The 25,791-nt window shown below is 35.4% G+C and overlaps 1 protein-coding gene across 1 annotated transcript in view; it reads left to right on the top strand.

Moving 5' to 3' along the window:
* The window catches only part of LOC129792516 (uncharacterized), a 119,258-nt gene that overhangs the window by 50,627 nt on the left and 42,840 nt on the right, over window positions 1–25,791 (top strand). The window contains exon 3 of the mRNA XM_055831615.1: window positions 17,552–17,664. Coding sequence (XP_055687590.1) covers window positions 17,552–17,664 — 113 coding nt within the window. The remainder of the gene's footprint in view (window positions 1–17,551; window positions 17,665–25,791) is intronic.

The following is a 25,791-nucleotide window of genomic DNA, read 5'->3' as shown; positions in this document are numbered from 1 at the left end:
GTGAGGTAACCAAGTGGCATTGATTCGTTATCATCAATTGAAACGAAGATTGAAGCAATTAGGGTATCTATTTGAAGAAATTACTTTAAATTGCTGTGCTTTCCTTGCAATTTCTTGCGCTGCATTTCCTTCACTTCTCCTTCTGGCTTTCCGTGCGGTATCTCATGGTGCATGGAAGTGATTGGTGCAGCAGGGAAGGGAAAAGTGTGTATCAAACTTGATGGAATGTATGCGTCTTTCATGGGATCGAATGTGTTTATAGAATCTTTTGCACGGAGTGAGAGAGAGTCCCAAAGCTTGGGATGTGTGTGATGGTCAGGCAGAGGAATGTCTTGGTCATCTTTTTGGGTGGTTGGGAGGTGAGATAAGGTTGGTGGTGAGGCGGAATGTGGCGGCGTCGGCATTCTCTTGTGGTCATTTCTTCTCAGCCGCGACGACGATTCCACCATAACGGTAATAATGTTGAAGAAGGAATTCTGGAATTTCGTTATGTTTTACCTGAAGAGAGGATGGTTTGTACTATATAGGCGACTATGTGTGTACATCACGCATTCCATGGGGGAATGAGAAAACGAGAGCAAGAGAGAGAGAGAGAAAGAGATAATGTTGTGAGAGTCTCTTTCAACCCCTCTTCCGTACATTTTCCCGCCATTATTGCCATGTTGAATGCCGCGAGCTTAATATCGCTTGTTTGCAGTATCTACTATGCAGCACTATACGATTCTCAAATATTACCCAACTCAAGCTTCTTTTGTGCACTTGTGCACCTTATTCCCTTCACGATGCCAAGAGAAAAAGCCCATTGTCTCGTGCCCACTGTTTGGAAGCTCTTTTATAAAATCATAAACAATAACATGAGAGTGAATCCAAAATCCTCGTCGTATATTCAACAATTGAGGATGAAATGCAATTGGAGAATTAGGAAAAAAAGGTGGGCGCTATTAAAGTTTTTCCCAGAAAAAAAAAAAAGAACTTTCAATGCACCAGAGAGGTTTCAACAACACATAAGAAGGAAAAAAAATGGCTGCAGAGTAATTCTTAGCCATGTAGTACAAATGTTTGTTTTTGGTACTTGAGGAATTTCTCTTTAACCATCTCTTTCACATTGTTCTGCTGTCCCTTCTTCGCTACTTTGTAAAACACTGAAGGCTTATTTTTTTTCATATATGAGAAACTTGACACATGAAATGCTATCTGCGTATACATCGTTCAAAGCAAAGTACATTTTTTGGCGCCTAAACTTATCGTAGAAGATCATAAATGGAATTCTTTGAATTCATTTTAAATCGTAAAGACTTGAGGCTTTATTGGGTGATATTATAGAAGTCTTTTGGACTTTCACTCTCGAGAGGACCGTGGGAATCTTGAGGTATTTAGAAAGCTTTTGCTATTTGGAAGCTACTATAGAAGCTTTCTGGTTTATTTTACGTTCAATTTTGAAAGGAGTTTAATAATTATGGGATATTTTTGACTTAAGATGATATATCCTGGAGATAGGAAATGTTTCAAATGATTATAAATTGTTATTAGAAAGGTCAAAGTGGATTTTAAATTTGGGTAATAATGTGTGAAAAGTAAGGATAAGCTTGCTACAAAATGTAAAAATTTCTTTATTATGTTTTTTTTGTGTGTAAAGCATATGCTGCAAATATTGATCTCGTTTATTGTTCTGTAAGTTAAACTACAAAATCTTTACTCTAATTCTAAATAATCACTTTTATGCTTTTTGGTATGAAATTCAATAAATATATTTATTCTCATTCTTATTTTGTATTTTTTCAAAAGAGCTAAGATGCATTTGCGTTATAAACGTAAATACAAAATTTACTCAATGATTTAATATAAAACACAAATGCATTAGCAATTTGACAAATAAAGCATAAATCAAGTATTAATAAATTTTATTTTTACATGTGCTAAAAAGAACAATACAATACAATAATCTTTGAACTTACTGAAAACACGTCAATATACTGCTGATGCATATGCTCCATGTACAAAAATGGGAAATGAGATAAACTGATTTACAATAAATTGCATTTTAGTTCATTAAAGACCAGTGATGAATTGAACTCATTAAATAATTACAAAAAAAAAAGAAATCATTGATTAAATCAATCATGCAAATGCTTTATACACAATCAGATATAATGGGATGTAGTTTATGCAAATTTTAACAGATTTATTGCAAATTTTCAATCTTTTTTCCATGGAAAAATCATTGCTCTACATGTTTTATAATTCTCAGCAAAATTTTCGAAATCATTATAAAAGCCTACAGAATGAATAAACACCTTTTCTAAGAATTGTAATACTAACGATCAAATCAATGTCTTATTAATAATTTTTTCTAAAGAAGTTTTTAGGTTTTTTTTGGAACTAATTATCTTCCTAAATTTTGCTTAAATAAATGATAAATTTCTACTTTTAAAATTAAAATGAAATTTTAAAAATATTTTAAAGAAATCCTTGAATAACATTCCTTGAACAACACCCAAAATTTAAAAACCAGAATCAATTAAATGGAAACATTTAGAAAAGGAGAATTTCCTTTTAATTTTGAGGGCATTTAAATGAACTTTTCCGGAATTATTGAGAACATTTTGAAAAGTATTTCAGGCCAACAAACAAGGAGATGAAATTGCGCCACTCATTCACACAGAGAGCATTGCCATTGTTATCTCTTATGCTACGCACATACATGTGTGTGTCGAAGAAAATGCGTATGTATGTGTGCTTTGCCAAAAATTCAACATGATCGTGTCTTTGAGAGAAGAAAAAGTACGTGCGAATTCCCAAAAAGAAATACAAGCAAAATAAGAAAAAAATTTCGGCACCATGTGTGTGGTGGAGGAAACTTTTTGGCGAATAGGTGAGGAGGGTCCCATGTGTGCGTGTGCTTAATTTGCGCGCGCGTTTGTGGATTCTTTAATTCGCGAAACCTCATGACGGCCATTTTGAAGTGTGTGCTATTTGGAAATTCTACGCAGAATATTTTTGCCAAATTACAACGCTTTGCCATGGAAATTTATTAACTTTTGCCATTTATTTTGGATTCAAGGCTCTGCTTCAGCTCAGAAGTGCACTGAAAAATTGCAAAAAGTTCCGTTATGTATGTAAACTTTGGAGCTTTGAGCTTTTTTGCAAGGGGAAAGAAGAGTTTTATTTATTTAGTAGAGATTTTTGTGGGGAATTTTCAATTAAAATTAAATATAAAAAAAAGCAGAAGAAAAAAAATTAGAAAATGAAGAAATATTTCACTTCATGAAGCAGAGAAAAAAATGAAGAATTCTCGAGGAGAAAATTCAAATGAAAAAAGCTTTCAAAACTTCCATCTATTGACACCCTTTACTCGCTTCGGGAGATATATCCCTCAAAATGCTTTGGGCGAAATAAATTCATCACTTGTATTTCGATGGTCCTATATATGGAGAAGAGGAGACGAACGCAAAGCTTTCCATTTGCTGACGTGCATCACAAATAGGTGGTTGAATCCTCTCACAATCTCGCACCACATATATGATGGAGCTTTTTTTCTCCGTGAATTTTTCCACCCCCCTCAAACACTTTTGCATATAAAGCGAAGGGGATGAGTGGAAAATATGAAGGGGTGGTTGGGTTGTGTGGCGTCTATTTTGGCGCGAGGAATCTTATCTCAAAAGCTCCTTCAATAGTGCTGTGAATCGAATACCAAATGATGCTATTCGCGTTCCTTTCTGTGCATCCTGTTTGGTGTCGATATGAAGGTGGCTTCAGTGAACCTATGGGAGCCCGCACTATTTGCACTTAGAGACACTTTACTTTGCCTCCCAGCATGAGATATTTTTAGGGTGCACTTTCTGGGCAAAAAAAATGAGCACTAAACTGCAATTTTCTCCTAAAATAAACATTCTGTGTATTTTCCTTTATTGGATTTTAAAATTCAGTCAACTTTTTAATATTTCAATGCATTTAGTTGTAAAAATGTAATGAAAGTTTTGAAACATTGCAAAAATTAACGCTTAAAAAATAGAATTATCAGTTCATAGCAAAACTTTTATTAAAATAGCATAGAATAAACAATTTTTAAAGTTTCTAATCATTTTAAGAGGTTGAAATGACCCCTATAATCAGGAAATTCTTTTATAAGATTTTTATTTCGTTAAAAGAAAACGTTTTGAATACTTTTTATGACAGCAAAATACTTTTACAATTTGTGATATTTTTTTCAATAAATTAAAGGGTTAAATCAATTGAAAATTATTAACTAACTAACAATGAATATTTCGAAAATCATTTAACATAAAATGAATGAAAATTCTTTTGTTTTCCTGATAAGAAAATAATTAAAAGTTTAATGAGTTTAATTCACAAATGAGAACCATAAAATCTCAATCATAAAGAATTCTACATAAAAGCTATTTTTTTTTAATGAAAATGAAAGAATATTAATTTTAATATAAAAATTAAAAGAATAGAAAACTCTGTTTATTCTTAAAAACCTGAGAAACTAAAAATGTACCGTAATTCCTGAAAAATTAATGAAAAACACCCTGATCCCTATTGGCCACTAAATATAAATTGTTAAACCTAGAATAAAAAAAATCAATAAAACCGATAAAGTTTTATTAAAGTTCAAAAATTATTATTTAAACCACATTCTAATGTATTTTACATTCTATTTCAAGATCTAATGTCTTTGAAATAGCTTAGAAACATATAAAATGCATTAATTTGCAAGTTTTTCTTTTAAAAGTTTGACAAAAACATCTTTAAGTTTATTTTCCTTCAAATGAGATAAATGTAATCAAAATGGGGTAAAGTTTTCTGAAGAATATGTTCTAGATCCTTCAAAGTAAAAGAGAATTCTCAAACAAAAATTAAAAGCTTCTAATTAATTTTTTTTGTTAGTTTCATATTTTCTTAAGAGATATTTTTGATTTAAAAAAAGTCTTTAAACAAAATGCGATTCTTTTTACCCCTCAGCTTATCTTTTTCATTCCCTTCATCGATAAATAATGCAAGATCACAGACAATTGAGACACTTTACTGATAAATTAACAAAAAAAAACATTAAAAACTCTTATTTATTGACGTTTAATGAAGAAAAATTCTCAGAAAAACCATTTTTAATCAAACAAATAATTTTTAATTTGCTTCTCATCATCCATTTTTGAAGGGAGTAGAGTGTCCTTTTTTGCCATTCCCATGTTGTATGAAAATATTCACGATAAAATATCATGGTGGAAGTTTTTGGAGGACTATTCGAGAGCGAATGAATGCCTCGAGGGCGTTGCCGGGTGGAATTTGTCAATTTGATGAGAAATCGTGAGATTGCATCCGGTCTTGGAAAATTGCTGCATAATTATTCAAGCGCAGGAAAATTTCATATATATATTTTCAAACTCTTCAATTTTTCCCTTTTTCGGTTTAATTGAATTTCATGGGGAAAAAAAGCTGAGAAAAATATTTATTGCTTTGTACAGGGGGTGTGGGTTGTGTGTGAAAATGAGAAAAATGGCGACTTTTGCCGCGCAATTCTCAAATGCAAAATTGCTTTTCTAATGAATTCTCAAACCAACCATTTCATGTAAAGGGAAAGTCACCCCCTGAGTGAGAGGCGGTGGTCACTATTTATTGCCTTAATTCTCAAGGAGTTTTCAAGGGTTCTTTGAAGGAGTTTTTCGGGGTATTTTCTCATTCACAAAAATTGGGGAATCCTTCACTGAAGGGGCAGAGGATGTTGTGTGACTCACAGAGGGATGTAAGAATTTGTGAAAATGCATATTTTTCTCAAGTGTATTGTACTGCAATTTCGTGGAGGATTTAATTTTGCACAAAGATGAAGGATTTTGGGGGATTTTAGCACAATGAGAGACATTCTTTGATGAATATTTAATTCTTTTTTGAAGATTATCTCAACGGAATTGAAGGAGAAAATTATTTTTCATGAAAATTAATTGAAACTCAACGTTTAATTTTGAGAAAATTGCATTTCCTCATAATTTGATGGATTTTCTTTTAGAAGAAAATGATTCAAAATGGAACTAAAGAATATCTTTTAAGGATGTTTGACACCACGTGGGATTGTTAAGGAGAATATGCACAAAAAGATGGAATTTTTGGCGGGAAATTCAATTAAATTGCACATGTTTTCCATGTAGAATAACATAAAATACCCCGGAGAATGTATCCATAAAGAGTTAACCATTTGTAGGCGTTTCTCTGCGTGATCAGAAACCAATCAGAAGCTCGGTGATTGTTGGCTATCTCGTTTCTACGTGCCATTTTTTTACTCGAGATCTCTCAGCATTCAATGGGTATAAGTTTTTTTTGCTGCCTTATCTCACACACAAACACATGACATTGGTTAAAGAAAAATCTTCTTCAAAACGCGCATTCTTGTAAAGCTCGAAATTTTTCGTGGAAAGGTCAAATTGATTTTTCATATTTTCACTGGAAAAAAAACTTATGAGCAATAGTAGCGTGAAAAGTTCACATGATGAGTCACAAATCGTGTGAAATGATGATTTATTCCGCTTCGACCACGTGTGAGCGTGTGAACATAACCTACAAAAAAAAGCTCGCGGTCACACCAAAATGTGAAGAACGGGCTATTTGTCCAAAAAAACTTCATCATATATGGGCAATTTTCCCGCCTATCTATTATCAAAAAGAAAAAAAATGTAGCACCTAAAGTGTGCAAATTAAGCTCATATTTTCATTCTAATTAAGTCACTTATTTCCGCTTCCATTGTGCGCAATCTCAGTGCCTGAGAGCTTGCGCGCGATGGCATATCGACTTGTCTCTGTCTCCACTACATATCCTACATATGAAGACCATACCATACAACCATAATGTTAGTAATATTGTCGTATTATACGGAGGAACAAAAAAAATAAAGAAATATTGAGAAAAAAAAGAGTCTTCTTAGTAATATTAGGCAGCTTTATCGGTTGAAAAGTCCACGGAAACAAAGGAGGGAAAAAAAGAGTGAAGAAGAGAAGCAAAAGTGAGGAAAAAAAGTGTGAAGAGTAGCGAAAAAAAGTAGGGCACATTGTTTTAATTTACAATTTAGTGAGTACAAAGAGAGAGTATATTGCGATGTTGAATTTGTGACAAAAAAAAAGTCATCTTTCCAAAATTCACACAGATCTATTGCTGAAAATTTAAAGTTTTTTTTGCGTCTACTTTTGGGGCTCCTCGAATATCCAGATGACACATACTGTTGTGGGGTGATAAAGGAATAAAAGATCTATATTTTATTATTCAAGGTTGGGTATTTTGTGTGAGGCTTTCAATGCGGTGGAAATTGTGTGTGATAAATTAGAGGTGATTTGAATTTTAGACAGTAAAATAGTGTTAGGAAGCTCTCTTAAGCAAAGACAGAAGCTTTGGAGACTATTAAACCTACAGAAAACTACTAATCTGATTGATTTAGGAACGTATTCTGGCATTTTGGAGGGTTTTAAAGTTATAGGAGCTACCCTCAGGAATGCCTCTAATTGTTTTCACAATGATCTGTAAAAAAAATCTGAAATATTATCTTATTCGGACTGAACTAAGACAAGTGTAGGAAGATAATCCTACAGGGTCTAGTAACTTATTTAATTTTGAGCTAAGCGGGTCCCGAACTGAATCGGACGAGCGACAAAGGGCTACTGGTTACCTATGAGTGCCTGACGAGCGGCATAGAGCTAACGACTCATCTCACTCTTTCACCCAGAGCAGTCCAACCCTAGACACACATAGTGCTATAGCTCAACATATAATACGGTAGAAGGGTTTCTCTACCGGGGCACATAGCATTGTTCTACACAAGTCATAATAATCTGTGTTCTTAACTATGTCCTTATGTTCACATTCCAGATCCTTTTTGCCGTTGAAACACTGTAAAAGTAAAGAATTTATTTTTAGGGGATGAAACTCGCTTATTCCAAGTATTTGGTTCTAATTGGAATTAACTGAAAACCTCAACTTTGTTATTCAGTTTTTATGCTTTGTTTAAATTGAATCATTTTCTTAATACCGGCTTAAAATTTCTAAGCCAAACTTTAGTTTTTTTTTAAGGACTTAGGCTTTTTTTTTAGATCAGTCTATTAAAGTTAAATCAAGCTAAATTAAGACTTAATCTAATCATTAAACTTTGAAAGCCTGACCCTAAAATACTTAAGCCTGATTTAAAAAAAACTAAATATGGCCTAGAACCTTAAGCCATGTCTAACTTAAAAAACTAGTCTGCTTTAAGAAAATTTTAGCCTAATAACTTTAAGATCTAAAAAACGTAAGCCTAACTTTAAAAATTTGAACCTATTCTAAAATTCTTAAGCTCTTAAATGGAATTCTTAATAAATTCTCGTTACCAATCCGAACTTAGGTGTGTTAACTCCCTAAAAAATCAAAGAAAACTCATAAGACTACTGAGATCTTAAGGACCTAATCTTTTAATCATATTCTATCAAATATCGTCGTTACTTTTAAATGACGACAAAATCTGGAACATTTACGTTCTCTCAAGATCTCTTATATGATTTTTTTTCGCAAATAGTTGGTTTCTTATAGGATTTCTTATAGGTTTGACGCCTTAAGGCTACAAGAAGTCCTATAAGAACAGACTTATTGAGTTTATCAGAAGTGTTAACTAACTAAACAACTATCATACTCTCGTTGTGAAGTTTCTTAACAAAATATTCAATAATCGTGTCAAATGTAATTAATTTACCATTGGCACGCGACTAATACTATTTGTCAAATTGTCGTAATCACGCATTATATTGATGGGCAAAGCTTGAGCATTTTGGTTATTCTATCAATACGGTAACTGCTGCAATGTTTCCAATGAATTTCATGGTATTATCAACTTTGTGGGAATCCCTATTGGTTTCCTGTGGTCAACCACAAAATATATCAGCAAAATGGTGGGAAATGGACCACTCGCTAGTGCTCTGGGAAGGGGGTGTTTTTGAAATTAAGTGTGGTTATGGTTCCAAAAAGAGCGCCCCTATATTGAAGTTTTTGTCCACCCCATCCTTACTACAACACGGGGGAGCTTTTAGTTCACGTGAAGACAAAATGTTTGCCAACACAAGGCTTCTTTTTCACACAAACACGATGCTTTTGCGGAAATTTAGCGGTTGAGCTATTTATAATAGAGGGGACACCAAGGGGGGGAAGTAGAGGGAAGGTGGCAGATGTATTATGGCCTAATCCGAAATTGAGCATCGATTTTGCACAAAACTTACAACATAATATAGGCTACCCACCACCCGTGAGGTGTGTAAAGGTAAAAAGGGGGTAACACGTGTGTAGTATGTGTAGTGCTCTATTCGCACGTGGCATACATATATTTTGTACTTTCATACGAGGAAAACATTGGCGTGGTTTATAGAAAAAAAATTTTCGGTTATATATATTTTATTTTTTCTTCCGCCATTCCCACTACATATGCATTTATGGATTTTCATTCGGTTTCATTCTCTTTCGGGTTCTCTCCTTCTTTTTTTTTCTGCGTCAAAAGAATGCTGTGTGTATTTGGGGACGTTATATAGGTGCTATATAGGTATGTATGGTGTCTGATGGGAAGGAAATGCTATAGGGTTGTCTCACTCAGGCACTACCGATGCGTTGCGATGCTACACGATGTAGTGTCGAAGTATTGGCGTCTCTTTCATGGCTATAGTTCCATCTTGGTCGGGGTTAACAATTTCAGTCTGTGAGTAGTGGAATAAAATCAGTTTTGTCTGATACACTGTTGGCACTAGAGGCGTCTCTTTCCGCATTTCGGATTTTCCCGTGAGGTTTTATATATTTGTGGCGCATTTTGGAAGAACGAACAAAAAAAAAAGCTCCCCGAAAGCACCCCCTTTCCGGAAGATGTGTTCAATGGTAGTGGACATTAGGGGTGTAAAGATCCCTAAAAGCTTTGGTGTGATTAGGAAGAGATGTTGGTTAGCAAATTGTGGAACCACACGAGGTGGCAATGCGACGGAAACTGTTGTGAATACGGCTGCAATGTGTGAAGGATCAATAGGTAGTGTTGGCCAATGGTGGTTCTACGCAAACCCATTTTGGAAACCATGGCCATCGAGATGAACAACATTTTTAATTCAAATGTGTAAACTCACAATGTGGGTGTTCCATTGGACACAATGTGGAAGTGGCTAGAAAGTTTTCTTTTAGCCAAACCGACCCATTCATCGACATCTGCGGCAATCGCACAACGATTGTGAGGTGTGTAGTCAATGGATTAAGACGGTGTGGTGACTCCCAACTACGAGAGTTTTATACATTTTCCAACGGGTTTATCAGGCGCATCGGTCAAGTGGATTTTCGCAAGAATTTCTTGATACTTAACTTGATATGAGGAAGAAGGAAAAAAAATGAATTCCAACGACTTTCCGAACGTGGGGTGTTTGATGTGTATTTGTGGGATATTTGATATATACAATGTGAAATTATCTACAAAACGGTACATTCTCATCATCACTCACCCGGAAAGTTAAAGCCGGGACGCATCATGTACACAAAAATGGATTATTGACCCCAAAAAAATGAGGATTATCACGATTTGAAGTCAGAGGTGCGTATAATTCGGGAATATTTAGTCTCCTAATCCAAACTTTTGAAAAAAAAATTATTTGTGCAAATATTGGAATTTTTGCCGCGTTTTGCTTGGCCTTGTTGGTTCCTCATACCCCGAAGATGGATACCCTCTTCCGTTTTTTTTTTGAGAAGCTAACTTTGTACGCGGCTAGTGGCCTCGTTACAAAGCCCCTGAAAATATCCAAAAAAAAGAGAGAAGCACACAGTCGCACTTTCTCATAAATTGTAGCAAGATTTTTTTTCAATGTGGTAAAGTGACGCACACTACTACCAATGCAGGATACCTCGCACACAGTCATGGTATTCTTGGAAATGTCGAACAATCCAAAAAGGAATTCTACGAACACTATGTGAGTTCGGGTCTTAGTACGGGTTCCTTGTACGGTTTCTAGTTGAATTCCGTTTGGGTTTCAATTACAAATGACTACCCCTGTATATCCTGATGGGGTGTAGCCTGTACAGCTGTCCCGTTCATGAAGGCTCCTTCAAACTCCGAAAAGGACATCAAGGAGGGAAGGCCTAGGAAATTCACAGGCTTCCCCCACTCCAATTGTAGGCGCGCTCCTATGTAGTATGCGTCTCATGATAAATTCTTTTGCGATAAAAGCCAGTGAATTTCTTTGGAAAGAACCAAGCAAAAAGAGAGATGGACTGTGCAGTTAGGAGACGCGGTAGAATGAGAAGAGATGTGTGAATTGGTATGCGTGCGTCCGTCTGCTTGGGGTTTTGAGCTCTTTGGCTCTTCACATGGCGCGCTGGCTGTGGGAAAAGATGATTGCGTAAAATGTTTTGTATGAGGGGAAAGAGACAGACCTTTTTACACAGAGGCTGTCTCTCGGGGTGCGACGGAGATGGAGATGTGTGTTGAATTTTGTTTACACGACGTACGTACCGCCATTTTGTTAAATTGCTAAGCGGCAACTTGGTTCCGTGGATGAGACTCTTGTATGAGGACTGGGGGGTTATTTATTACCCATTCCCGTATGCGCCAGTTGCCAAATTCTTTAACCATTTTTGGTCTTAAACTGCATTTTATTTTTATTCATGATTTTTTGACCACATTCCTTATGTCCCCTTACCTTTGATTGGACTTGGAAATAAGACCGAAAAAAAAAGTTTCCCCCAAAGAAGCTTTCATAGAGAAGGAAACGGGGATTAGACATTAGGCGGCAGGAGTGAAGGTGAAATAGATGTGTCGTTGACAAGATGCTTTCTCTTTCTAATGAAAAATGTAGGGGAAATATGTAGGTAGGTAGTTTCTAAGTAAGCAGAGACACATAGAGTTGTCTCATTCAAGAGAGTTCAAATACCGGAAGTGGTATCTACCAGCGTGTCTCTCGCATGTGTTGGATCCTGTGCGACCAATACGACGAACATGGGTGAGACGTTGGATGAAGAAGAAGTAGAAAAAAACAACCATGATTCTACAGGGTGACAAGAATGCAGGCAATGTTATTCTGCGCTACTTTTTTTTTAGTAAATAAATCCAAGTTGATATTCAGTACGGACTGGACTACAGGGAATGTCTGTAAAATGATTTATGATTGACAAGTTGTGTACTGTGAAGGAAATTTACGATATCGTGACCTCTTTTTTTTTTTTTTTAAAGTTGGTTTGTTAGTTTTTTTTTTAATTTTGACTTGATTCCCGCCAAAAAAAATGCTTCGCATCAATGAAGGGAACTTCGGCATCCCTATCTTCACGTTGCAATGTGTCTCCTATCTCGCTCATACGCTGCTAGGTGGGTCTGGGTGAATGGTATAAGACGGCTTTGAAGGGAATTCGATGACACTACTGGCCCCGAGGGAAAGGGGAAGAGATGGAAATGCGATACATAGCTGGGGTGTGAGAGTGAGAGGTGATATGGAAGTTATGCTGAGTGACAGCCTCTGCGACGCTGTAGGTACTCCTATTGACGCATATAATGTCCTCGCTATGTGTACACATATTATAAAAATTCTATAAAGTTCATTTACCCCTTTGGCGAGCACCATGGCGATTGAGAATCGCGCGCTGAAAATTCGCAATGAAGCCACCAGTCGTCGTGAGATCGGTTCCCATACACATGGTGTCCCTTTCTTCCGCGCATCGTACGTAAATGTTGCATCCCGCTCTGGTCTGGGGTCTGGCATGGATTGACAAGAGCAGGGAGCGCGCACAAGGGGCAAGTCTACGTCCAAGCGACTGTGTGAGAATTTTTGTTATGAGATCCAAACAAATTTTTCTCTCGGGTGATATTTTATCTCGCTTATTCTTCTTATGTGTAATGTTGGAAGGGTCATAAAATATGTCTCTTCTTCGGCTGTTTTTTTTTGGTTGTTGTTTTTATTATTTCTATGTAGAACGTTCCTACACCGCGGTCGTATCACAATCTCATTATCCATCTCACTCTTGGGTACCCGACTGAGCCATCCCGTCCGGGTTTAATGGGTGATAGGTGTGTGTGCAAGGGAGACGGGGAGATTCGGGGAAAATGCGCGCGCAGCGTTGCGAGCGAGAGAAAAGATGTCCGATCGTGCGGAGAAAAACACAAACTACCATTCATGAAATTCATGTGTGGCATGGTGAGCGCGTGTTGTGTTCAAGTGGCAAATTAGTGTTGCCACATGGATGTCATTTTAGGAGCGTGTGGTGATATTATCATGAACACCGTGTGTGTTCACACTGTGGACTTTTTTTCCATCTTCTTTTTCTATTTATTTAATTTATTTTTGATAAAAATACAAGATAGCGCACCAAGTTTGCAAACCATTCAGGTTAAAATGGTATACAGACACTTCTACCTCTCGATATAATTTGTGACTGAAAGGTATTTTGCGACCACCATTGACCATGGAAGCCATGGCATAAGTTAGTCACCATTAGCTTTGCACAATAACAATCAGATCAGATCTCTCTCTGGAAGAAAAATTAATTAAGATCTCCGATCTGTGTGAGATTCTCAGACCCACCAATGCACACCACATAATAATTTTCGATGTTTTCAATGCTTCTCCGCCTTGTTGACGGTGTCTTACGTAACATCCTGTCGCGACAAATGTCACAAATGGCGCGGTTTTTTTCACCATTCCGTCACACCGAAAGATCATTGATGTGCTTCTTTTTTGTTCGCCTCGTAATGCGCTTCATAAAAATTATGAATTGAAATATCCCACACACTATGACGCCGTTACTCACACATGATTAACTTTCGATGGAAAAAAATATGTAGTAATGGGGGGGAAGCTTCGGGATATATAATAAAAATTGTTAATAAAAAAAAAGTTCTCCACCTCCAAAATGAATGTGCGAGAGTGTTGAAAGTGACTGAAATTGATGGCCAAACAAAAAAAAATGTGTTCAATGAAAATCCCTCCCTGGCCCTCACTCCGGATGACTATGTCGCTGCTATCTGACTCCCATATCTTTTCAATGAATGGACTTTTTTTGTAGGAGGAGGGAGTTGCTGGATAAAATTCGCGACAAGGCAATTTGGATGTAAAGTGATACCCAAAATATATTTTGATATAAATATGAAATTTGCAATTAATGAGTCATGGCTGCTGAATTGATCTGATGCAAGTTCATTGTATCGTCATTCCTGCTGTTTTTGCATTTCCCAGAAAACTATGTTTAGTTTGATTCTTTTTTTTTGTATTAAATTCAAATATTTTAAGGAGTTTGAAAATGTCTGTTAAGACGGTTAAGAGAGTTACTCAATCGGTTAAGCATTTGTACTTTTTTGAAAAGTACAACGTTTTTGTAAGGTTGGGGTTTTAAGATCCATTCAGGCTAAAAGTAATACTGACCTAACTTTTAAACCTTAAAAGTATAAACATGAGAAATTAAAGCCTGGCCTGAAACACTTAAATTTAGTTCCAAACATTTAGGCCTAGCTTTAAAAATTTAGGTCTAATCTAGGGATTTTAGACTAGTTTAAAAACGTAAGCCCAGCTTCAAAAAGTTAGGTATGACAAGAGACTTTGACTTAGCTAAAGTCTAAAGCCTTTGACTTAGCTTTCTAAAACTCAGGTCTGACGTAAGAACTTAAAGTTTTGCTCGAAAAAAAGTAAGGCATAGCTTAAACAAAATCTTAGCTAAGTAAATAAAAACTAAATCCTTAATTGGGAAAATTCAGGCTTGTTTAGGATACTTAAATCGAATTTATTAGTTTTCACCCTTAAGATATTAAATAATTTTAAAACAGTTTCATTCTTGTCTTCTTATTGCTTCTTTTAGTAATTTTTCATGAAGCATCTTTCAGTGTCTGTTTGCGCGGGTTGTGCTGATGGTAATGCATCGTTCCTAAATTAATTTGCATATTTTCTAATATAATACTCCTAATTGACGACATTCATTGACGTCATCGATAATCTATTTGCTTGCCTCTTCCTATCTATTGAGTACGGAAGTTGGATCGTTGTCCGCCCATGTGTATATGATGGATTTAATAATAGAAAATTTCATGGGAGGAAATGGTGTATATGATTGTTTGGTATTTGGGTTCTATTTGTATGTGACGCTTCTTCAGTTTATTTTTTTTTTGTTCTCCATGAATTTTGGAGAAGTTTAATGGCTGGGGTGGAAGGGAACAGGGTGGATTTAATGAGTTTAGTACCCCCGTGTGTGGTGTCATATTTTCGCGGAATTAATTAACTCATCAAATCATAATCCAGCTCAAGGGGGTCGATATGGGTATATTTATGGATGACAGTGCTGGATTGCTGCTATATATGGAGGATGTTGGGTTATTATGGAAAAAAGAAGGGTAGGGTGTTCGCTCCCATATAGATGTGTGTGGTCTTTGAACGCAATGAGGGTTGCTTGATGACACTTATGGGGTGTGTCACACCCATATATCACATCCAAAGACTTTTTGATTCGAAAATCCAAATGGCATACTCATACATACAGACTCTTGTTGTAACACAGTGTTGTTGTGGGTGTGTGGTAGTGAATGCGTCTGCAGCACTTCCGACCTCAAGCAATGTCTCAAGCGACGGAAAGAATCAATCCATTTAGATTTTGTACCACCGTGGAACGCACGACGCGCATTCCGACACGAAAATGACTATAGTGTCTATGTTTTTGAGGCGATCATTGCCCTTGTGGCGTGGTCTCATGGCGTATGGCAATGAAGATGATGCGTGTAGAGAGAATGAATGTTGGTTGCCAACAGGAAAGGCATCATACACCAGACACAGAGCTTAAAAAAAACTTTAAAAAAATAAGATGAATCTCCTCTCATTGGGGGGATGTAGTACTTTCGTTTTTTTCCTTCATTTCCTTTTTTTCTCTAAATTCCAAATGATTAAAGTCAAGGAATAAAGAGGTTGGAGCATCACCACCCTCCCCCCGAGAACCTTCCCGACAATGCTCCTGATGAGGAAGTAGAAATAATTATCATGTCCCTTTTTTACATCCAACGTCTATGAATCACTTGTCATTTTGCATGACTTTAATTGAATTTCCCAAAAGGAGACTCCGGGATCTATTCGCACACACCCACCACCCCCCAATGATTGTCGCTTCGAATGAAAAATCTCAAGACCAAGAGGTATGACCCCCGGGGAAAAATCCGCACAGAACTGTGCGTCTCTTCGGTGATTATAAATAGATCTTGATGTATTTTATGCTTTTTTTTCACTTCTCTCCAATTACATTCGCATAGGGTGAAGGAATAAGAGTGTCTCGACGGGAGGAAGACTAATATATATTTACATACCTACATATACATATATGGGAGAAAAAGCTAACCCGGAAGAAACGCAATTGTACGGACCTGCGCATTCTGTCTATATGCGAAAAGAATTTACCTCAGTTGTGTGTTTGTGTTTTTTTTTGTTGGGGAGGCAAAAGGTAGAAATACAGAGGGGTTGATTGAAGATGAAGATGAAAAAATAAATAAGGGTTGTACACACACAGAAAATACCTTTGGTGATTTTTTTGTACAACACAAACCCCTTTTCCATATGCTTGAGGGCGTTTTTTCTTTGGTTTTGTGCAAAATGAATGCGGAATTGTTTAGGCGTTTTTTTTGTCTTGTAGATTTGTTATGAAAATGAAGAGAGTTTAGACGTAAATGACGTGTTTATAAGCCCAATTTGTTTTGGAATTTACTACAAAATGATTTGTTTTTCTGTAGGGAAATATGACTTTGATCTATGTTATGTGGGCTAATGGACCTAAACATCTAAAGTGGTAGGTCTGTAAAGTCGATAGTTCGCGATGATCGAAAGATTGATTAAAATATCCTATTTTACTATATATTTGGTAAAGGAATCTAAGGTTCTTCAGGCCCTGGAAGGTTATGTCCTCAAAATTTCCGAGATTGTTTTTTGAGGATTCCTTTAATAACTTGGATATCCTGTAAAATTATTAAAATAGAATAGTCTTAGAACCTTCTAGGACTTAGAATAAGTGCTCCAAGAAACAGTTTGCCTTAATTGGTTAGAGGGGTTAGAGTCATAAAACGGTATCGAAACGTTTGTGAAATAGTTTTAAGATTTGATGATTCTAACTTTCTTAATTTATTGTAATATCCTTAATTCTCTGAAAATATTCTGGATATTTTTCTTTCTATTTTTGCTCTGGTTTTAAAATTATTTATCTTTTTACAAGATCCGAGAAAAAAATAAACAAGAAAATAAAATAGAAAAATGTCCCTAAAACGTACAGACCTTAAGAAAGTAGCTCCGAAAATTATGATTTTCTTTTTCAAAAAAGGAATTGAATTAAAAACTTTCCATTTCTCTTTTATAATTTTTTTATTTCTCAAGTTAAAAGATATTTTCACAAATTAATGATTTTCTGATCCTTTAAATATTTTATAAAGTTTTTATAGAAAAGCTTTAAAAGAGCTTTTCGGCAAAGTTTCTCTCATTTATTCGCTACACAGACTTGGGATTTTAAAATTAAAAAAAATCTTTAAATAAAAATTTTAATGAAAAACAACTTAAATCTAACTGAAGCTTTTTCTTGTCTTTTTAGCAATTTCTGGGACAGTCTCAAATTATTTCTGCAGAGGGTGCACGATGAGGGTCAAACAGTGGAAATCAGCGAGTTGTGGCTCAAGCAGATCAGCGATATCAGCAAAAGTACAGGTTAGTGGAAAACTTTTTTGCATATCAATGGAAGTTTTTAAATTTTCACTGAACAATTATTTTTTTTTGTTTTTATTGGAGGATGGAAAGAAATCTTTGCATAAAAAGCAAGGAAAGGGGTTCATTGAAAGCTCCTAATAGTGTTCTATTTATCGGCAAAAAATGGGCGATTTCTTGAAATAAAAATAAGACGTAGAAGTTTTTTTTCTGCTATTTATGTACGACGTAGTATTTCTAACAAGCTCTCACAGGTTGATTGTATTCTAAAGCTTGATATGTGAAGAGAAGAGAACCCGGGGAGTGAGGAAGAGCGCGTACTTGGTGGCTTTCGGGTTTATTATATTGGTTTGTTGTGTAAATTGACGGGCAGTGGAGTGCGTTGAACTCTGTGGGGCGCGCTCTTTTAGAGGTCTTCTTCGTTTGTACTCTGTCATGTCTTCGCGTGTGTATTGTACATATATATAATATATATAGTACATGGTGGCTTGGCAAAGAGAAAATGTGCGCGCCAGGGAATTGGATGGGTCTCGGCTCTTCGGAAATTTTTTTTGGGAGGGAAGAGTGAGTGGCGCAAAGAGGTGGCGCAGATGCCCAAAAATGCGTATGACGCAATGTAACAACAGTGCGTACATTTTGCGAGAAACCAAGAATTACCAACATCTTTTTCGCGCAGTGTTTTGTCTCACCCGGCCGGGGGAATTTAACCGATGTTATGCTTGTTTTTTCCCCCGTTGTGGCCAATTTAAAATACCTCAACATCTTTTTCTTTTACTTTTTTTTTAAATCTCTTTTTGGCAATTCTTCGAGCACGACTTGTGTGCAGGTTCTCGTGGGTATTGGGCAATTGAGTCTCTTTAAATGAATGACGACAGCATTCCAGAGGTGGTAGAGAGAGGAGAAAGAGCTAACCAATATAAGGCGTCCCAAAATTAAAGGTGGCCCCATTGGTAAAATACGTATACTTATATGTAGTTTTTTCATGAGTGGCGGGAAATAATTACGACGCAAATGATTACTTCCAGTGGGTGGGCTCTCCTTTTTTGGTTGAATAAATTACAGATTTTTTGGTTGTAAGAAGATACTGCTTACGGCTCTCTCTTTCTCTTGGTGGTTCTCACACATTAGTAAGCTTTTAATACAGTTATGACCCGCATAATACAATGAATTGAATTCCGTGCTTTTGAAGGAAGTTCGTAAAGTGAAGCTTTAAACATTTGTGCGAAATCAATGTTTCCTGAGAATACGTTTTGGTTAAGATTTGATTTTTGGTTTTCCTAGAATTTTCCGGTCAAAGCTAGAATTTTCTTATTGTTTCTAGGTTTGTTCCATCGAAGAAAAACATTTTCTGACTGATCCTAGAATTTTCTCGATGAATCTGAAATTTCCTCATTAGTCCTAGAATTATTTCGTTGAATCTATGAAAAATCTCATTATTCCTAAAAATTTTCGGTCAAAGCTAGAATTTTCTTATTATTTCTAAATTATTTCCTTTAAAATAAGATATTTTCTAAACGATCCTAGAATTTTTTCAATGAATCTGAAATTTTCTCATTAATCCTAGAATTTTTCCGGTGAAAACTAGAATTTTCTTATCCTTTCTAAGTTAATTCCTATAAGGAACATTATTTTCTCTTTAATCTAAGATTTTTTTCTTTAAATCTGTAATTCTAATGAAATTCTGTGTTATTTTATTATTGGAAAAGAAGCACAAAAAGCTAATAGAAGAATATTTTCCATGTCTTCTCAAAACATTAAAAATACATACATATATGTGTATATCATCCCCTTCTTATACAGAGAAAGTACAAAAGACAATGGTTTAAGTAAAACAAATTAGTTTCATTAATAAAATAAAATCATGGAGTGAATAGAATATTTGAAACGTGGTGTAATAGAATGGGGCGGTTGTAGGCTGTGATAGAAGTATATATAAAACCAAAACGGTGCGAACTGAAGCTATATACTATACATACATAATTACAAATAAAATTCCCTCCACGGCGCATTCTAATTAGAATTTCAATGGAAATTTTCTCAAGACAGATGCGAGTGACACGTGAAAGAATGAATTCAGTTCGAAGCCATAAGAGCTGAGAGTGAGAAGAGAGATTTCGTTGTTTGCATAAATTTTCAAAATGCAACTTTGTCGCACACATTCCTTTGTTCCATCATACCACCATCAACCCCACACACCCACTGATTTCAATGGAAATTGTAGCGGATGTGGTGCCACGTTTTGATGATCCACATGACGTCATACGGCGCGGTGCAAAATGCGTTGTATGTGATGGAATGTGGGATGTAATCTGTGCAATGCTTTTTACTTCTAATGTGCCATCCGCACTTGGTCAGAGGCATAGTTTACTTGGTGTTTATATAAGGGACGGGAGGAGGAAAGGGGGGTGGGGCGGGTGGGGAGGTGAAGGAGGACACGCGGCGGTGACCGGGGAATGTGATGCATTTGCAAAAGATGTTGTGTGTGGTCAAATACAAAAAGGTAACGGCTTCATGGTGCGAAGACATGGAAGAGATGTCAGGAATTTCGAACGCACCATCTTCATAAAGTGTTTGTGGCGCGGTATTGCTTTTACTATATACAATTCATATGTATACATACATATAACACGAAGATGGTCAATGACAGTGATCCACCATTGAGAAGAAGCGCGCTCGGGAAAGATGGCTTGATCTTGGCGATCCACATGCGCGAACATTATGAAAATGTGCTAATCAAATTTGTGTGTGTTCTCTTCTTCATTTCTTGTGTTGATTTTCGTTTTAGAGCAACACGCAGGTATTTCATAGAAGAGATCAAATATCAAAAAACTTTAAAACTTGTTTTTCTTTTCTTACTCCAAGAATATCTCTTTTTATTCTTTCCAGTTATTTCAAAATTTCTTTCCGTGAATTCTCGTCAATCTAGATTCCGGGAGGAATGTTTTAGAATCTTGAAGAATATCTGATAAGAATGCTTGAAGGGTAATTTCTAAATAAGTTTTAAGTTTATTTTTGACACAGAGGTACAATATTGGAAGCATTCTAACGTAAAAAAGTAACATAGGGCTCTCGTAATGCAAAGGATGGCAAGGACCATTCTTAATGGGAGTGTAACAATCTTCTAATTGAATAATAAATTCAAAAACAGCAAATTGAGAAAGCTTTTGTGCTATTTTTGAAAGCTCTTTACATGATTTCACAGGAAATTTCTAAATAATTCTCAGAATTTTCCCCGTGCAAGAGTGATAAATAATTCCCAATTTTTGTTTTCAAACTAAAATCAACTTCAAACACTATATAATATGTCCATATTAAATGGGAGTCTTTTTGGGTGAAAATTTTCACAAGAACTGAACTTCTCATTTATTCATATTTAATCTTTCGCTATACTCTTCTTGACACTTGCTCGTTACAGAAGCTGTCATGTTTGGAAATTGCACGGCTCTTAAGGTGTGATGGAGTCAATTTTTCCTCTTCAAAGTGATCTCCCTCTCTCTCTTACACACTCTCACCCTCTCTCATTTGCTTTGTGAAGAAAGACAATTTCCTCAACCATCATAGAAGGATGTATTTAATAAGTTTGGGTAGTGTGTGGGGACTTTTTTTTGGTCTTTTTATGGGTATGATGGTGAAAAGTTATTTTCAGAAGGATATTCACCGCATACAAGAAAGTGTGAATGGAATATTATGAGGAAAGCACGTGCTTTTTCACATTTATCATTGGAAAAAGCTTCACATTTTTGTTCAGTGACTTTCACCACACTAATAGAGTATAGAGCTACTGATGAGGAAAAAGTGGGTGAATTAGGGGGTGGTTGAACTAAATGTTGGTGGGAGTTCCTGAGATGAATTGAAAATCATTCTTGATGAATTTTTTTCTCTAAAAATTAAATTGGTTGAAAGTGGGGAAAACTAGAAGGAGTTGCTAAACGGACAAACGTGATAATTATTTTAATTAATTCTGAAGACGAGATGGGAGAAAATCTAATGATTTAGGGTAATTCTTAAAGTGCATGGAAAAAATCTAGGGTTAACAGGAAAAGTCTAGGATTAGCCGGAAAGTTCTTTGAAGAAATCTAGATTTAATGAGTAATTCTAGATTTTTACAGGTTAATTCTGGAGTTCTTTTTCAGTAATAAGAAAGCATAAAAGGAATAAAGGGTTATCAGCGGGAAGGGAAAGTACCCTGGAAAATACTAGGATTATCGGGACAAATCTATGACTAACGAAAAAATCTAGGTTTATGAAAAAATCTAGTTTAGGTGAGAAAAACTTCGAGTTCCTGTAACGGGTTCTAGGATATAGGACAAATATCTGGAATTAACGGAAAAATTCTAGCTTTCAAGAACAAAGCTTCGGATTCTTATAGAAAATTCTAGGGTTATCATGAAAAGTTTAGGACTGATCCGAAAAATTCTAGACTCCCCGAGAAAAGTCTGGGAATTACGATAATAATCTGGGAAAATGCAGGAATGATAATCTTTTGAAAAAGGGAATTTTCTAGCTCTCTCATTTACAACAATATCAGTGGATTTAGCCAAAAAATTGTATTTTATTTTTAATTTCCATAATTTCTTCAAGATTTCTTTCAATTCTTCCACAAGTATTCAAACGAGAATTTCTTTTTCTTTCTCAAGTGCACCTTCTTTGCATGTCTGCCAATCAGATGCGGTGTGCATTTGAGTTATTAAATGGAGATAGAACATACATACATACATAATATGTATAAGGGGAGAATTTATATATTGATGAAAAATTGTAATTTTCCTCCATTTATCATACACTGTGTGGCGTATAGAATAATAATAATGTATAGAATAATAAATGAACAATTGACTCGCAATAATTTTCTGTATTTTCATCATCATCTCCACGCCACCAATTCTGCAAAAGAGATTATTTTACATTATTCTGTTATTTGATATAAAGTACAAAGTATTAAATTTGATCATGTGTGTACTTTATATATATATTTTTTTACATGGTACATTTATTCACTTCAGTGCTGCTAAGTTGCAATGTTGTGGCGTGAAAATAAGTAAATAATAATGTGCCAAGCAACGGTTCATTCATGCTTGATTTCGATGACGTAGATTCCGCCCATAATCATGATTGTATGTTATACATATAAAGGAGGGAAAAATCATTAATTCACAAAAGTTTTATATATAAATGTATTTGTTGTTATTTTATGTACAAAGAGAGAGAAAAACATTGTATGATGGTTGTTTTCAGTGAGATTTTCGTCTTCCTCCAATTGTGTGGTACATACTATATGTGTACCTATACTATACATAAATTTATGTATATTTACTTCTCATTCATACTCTCGCCATGGTACTTTTTTTATTATCAAGCACGTCAATTTAATATCACGTACTTTTTTTTCTACTTAGGTATATTTATTCACTGAATACCATTAATAATATATTTATATAAAAAAAGAAATAATGAAATGGAAATAGGCAGGAAATATCACATTGAGTGTCGGAAATGCGCAAGAAAATGCATTTGAAGGGATTCAACTTCCTAAAGAATAAATAAGAATTGTGGTATAGGGTGTACAAATAAAAATGGAGATTTAAAATTAATTGATTTTATTGTTATTTCTATTTACATTGAATGTTTTCTGTGCACAGTTAGTTTAGCTGTGATTCTTTCGAAGAAAAGAATAGCACAGCTTCTGTGTCCACTCTAAAACTCAAGGTCGTCGGATCGGGCTCAAACTTGGTATGAGCACGAATTAGGGTCCCCACATTTCAAAAAACGTATGCGCCGAAAAACTTTTCCGGCCGTCCGGCCGTCCGGCCGTCCGTCCGGCCGTAGTTTGAAGCTCAATTACAAGAGAACGGTAATAGATAGAGACTTGCGGTCAACGGCAAAGTTCAATTATCGACTGGAAGTCGTCCAACTATGATATCAAATTCACCCCCCCTCCCCTGCATCCGCCATTTTTAATTTTTTTCAATTTTGTTTTTGCTATATCTCAGCCCCCTATTATAGGTAGAGGTCTGAAATTTTAATATGTTGTAGGGGCCTTTAAGACCTTTTCAACAATAACCCATTTCCAAAAATCGGACAAGCGGTTTAGCAAATATAGACTTTTATCGAAAGTCGGGCATAACTTCTAAACCGGTTGACCGATTTTAACCAAACCGGTTTTGAATGAAAGATCTCAAAAAGGTCTACAATTATCTATACATAGGAAGTTTCAAAAGTTACCGCTAGAGGGCCTACAATGAAAAATAAAATTTTCGATGAGTTTTCGACCAGTTTTCGATTAATATCTCAAAAACTGGACGATAGATTTCGATTAAATTTTAGTATGTTATAGGTGATAGGCACACCTTTTAACCAAAAAAAAATTTAAAAAATTTATGTCGCGGTTTCAGAGATATAGACCAAAACAGGTTTCCATATGTACCGATTGTTGTAATATTGCCTTATATCGGCCTAACGGTACTTGATAGAGGCTTTTCGATTGAAGTTTCATTAGGTATAGTGGGTATGACCTATCAGATTTTAACAATTTCAAAATTCAAAATGGCCGCCTTCTACCATTTTGGTTTATCAACAATTACTTTCACCTACTCAGATGTATTTTAAACAAACTAATTGGCGCCCCGCGAAGCGGGGCGCCTTTTATATACATAAAAAAATATAAACATATAAAAATATAAAAATATAAATATACATATATAAGTACAATGATGGTCCAGCAGAGTAAAGGGAATGTACTGGTAAGTTTCACTTACGGGCTGTGATTCTTCCTTCAGATGACAGTCCAAGTGTGGTGAAAATTGAGGTGGATAAATTTTTAGGAATGGTTTTCTCACGCATCGAATCACAGCCAACGCGTGTAAATTCTGGGGAAAGGCTTACTCATGCGCGTTGGCTGTGATTCGATGCGTGAGAAAACCATTCCTAAAAATTTATCCACCTCAATTTTCACCACACTTGGACTGTCATCTGAAGGAAGAATCACAGCCCGTAAGTGAAACTTACCAGTACATTCCCTTTACTCTGCTGGACCATCATTGTACTTATATATGTATTTTCTTTGAGGTTTTGAAAAGCAAAATGAAGAAGTAAAAGGACTAAAGTATGAATCACAGCTGAAAACGTAAAAAGGTCAAAAATAAACCAAATTGGTTAACGAAAAGCGTTAACCTACTTGGAAATATAGATTCTTAAGCTAACTATCAAACCGAATTTAAATAGATTTATTTTTCCTTGATTGGTTTTGGAATAAAAATTTCAGTTTTATTAATGTTATTAATTTTAAATTGATTGATGTAAAATTGTTAAAATCTTATTAAATAATCTCAAAATTACTATTTAAAATATCTCTTGTTTTGCAAAATTTTCATACAGAATCTTTTCTTTTAATAAATAAACTTTTAAAATTTCTTTAAAAGCTACAAGGAAAAGTTTTATTTGCTCTAACAAAAATCTTTCAAAAACAGCACCTTTTTATCTAAAAAAAAATTGGAAGTTTTGAAGAGAATAATTTCTCCACCAAGTTGTGAATTTGTGCAAATTTTCAATTCTATTTCGTCTCATGAAAAAGCAAGCAGTAAAAAACTTCTCCGTTTGCTCTACACACCACCATATGTATGAAGAAAAAAAAAGACGAAGTCAATGACCCTCAATTTTATTTGACTGTCCGATTGTGAAGGTTAAAGTTGAGCTCCACTTAATTATGGATTAATTTACTTGACTCGTCAGAGTGAAGATTTTTCGTGATATCCGTCCCGCGGAGTGTTATTTTGTTCTTCTTTTCGTTCAGTTATATCTTCAATTAAGAAATTGGGAAAATTTTTGTCGCACAAAAGGAGAATCACTTAAAGTAATTTTCTTATCTGATTTTTTTTCTTCTTCTCCATTCTGGTCCCGTTTGAAGAATGAGCCGAAAAAAAAACATGCTGTGTGTAAATTAATTTATATACAATTTTGTCTGGGTACACTGGTAGAAATGGTGTGTGTATCCGTACTGTGTTGCTTTTTAATAGTGTACAAAATGTGAATGATGTGAAAAGAAAGGGGTTTGACCTCTTACAGGTGGGAAGGAAGGATGCGGGGCAAGGTGAGAATGAGGAGTCAGATTTAAGGGGAAGAAATAAAATTTAA

This window comes from Lutzomyia longipalpis, chromosome 3, assembly GCF_024334085.1.
Source record: "Lutzomyia longipalpis isolate SR_M1_2022 chromosome 3, ASM2433408v1".
Lineage (NCBI taxonomy): Eukaryota > Metazoa > Arthropoda > Insecta > Diptera > Psychodidae > Lutzomyia > Lutzomyia longipalpis.
This window is presented reverse-complemented; position numbering and strand designations above follow the sequence as displayed.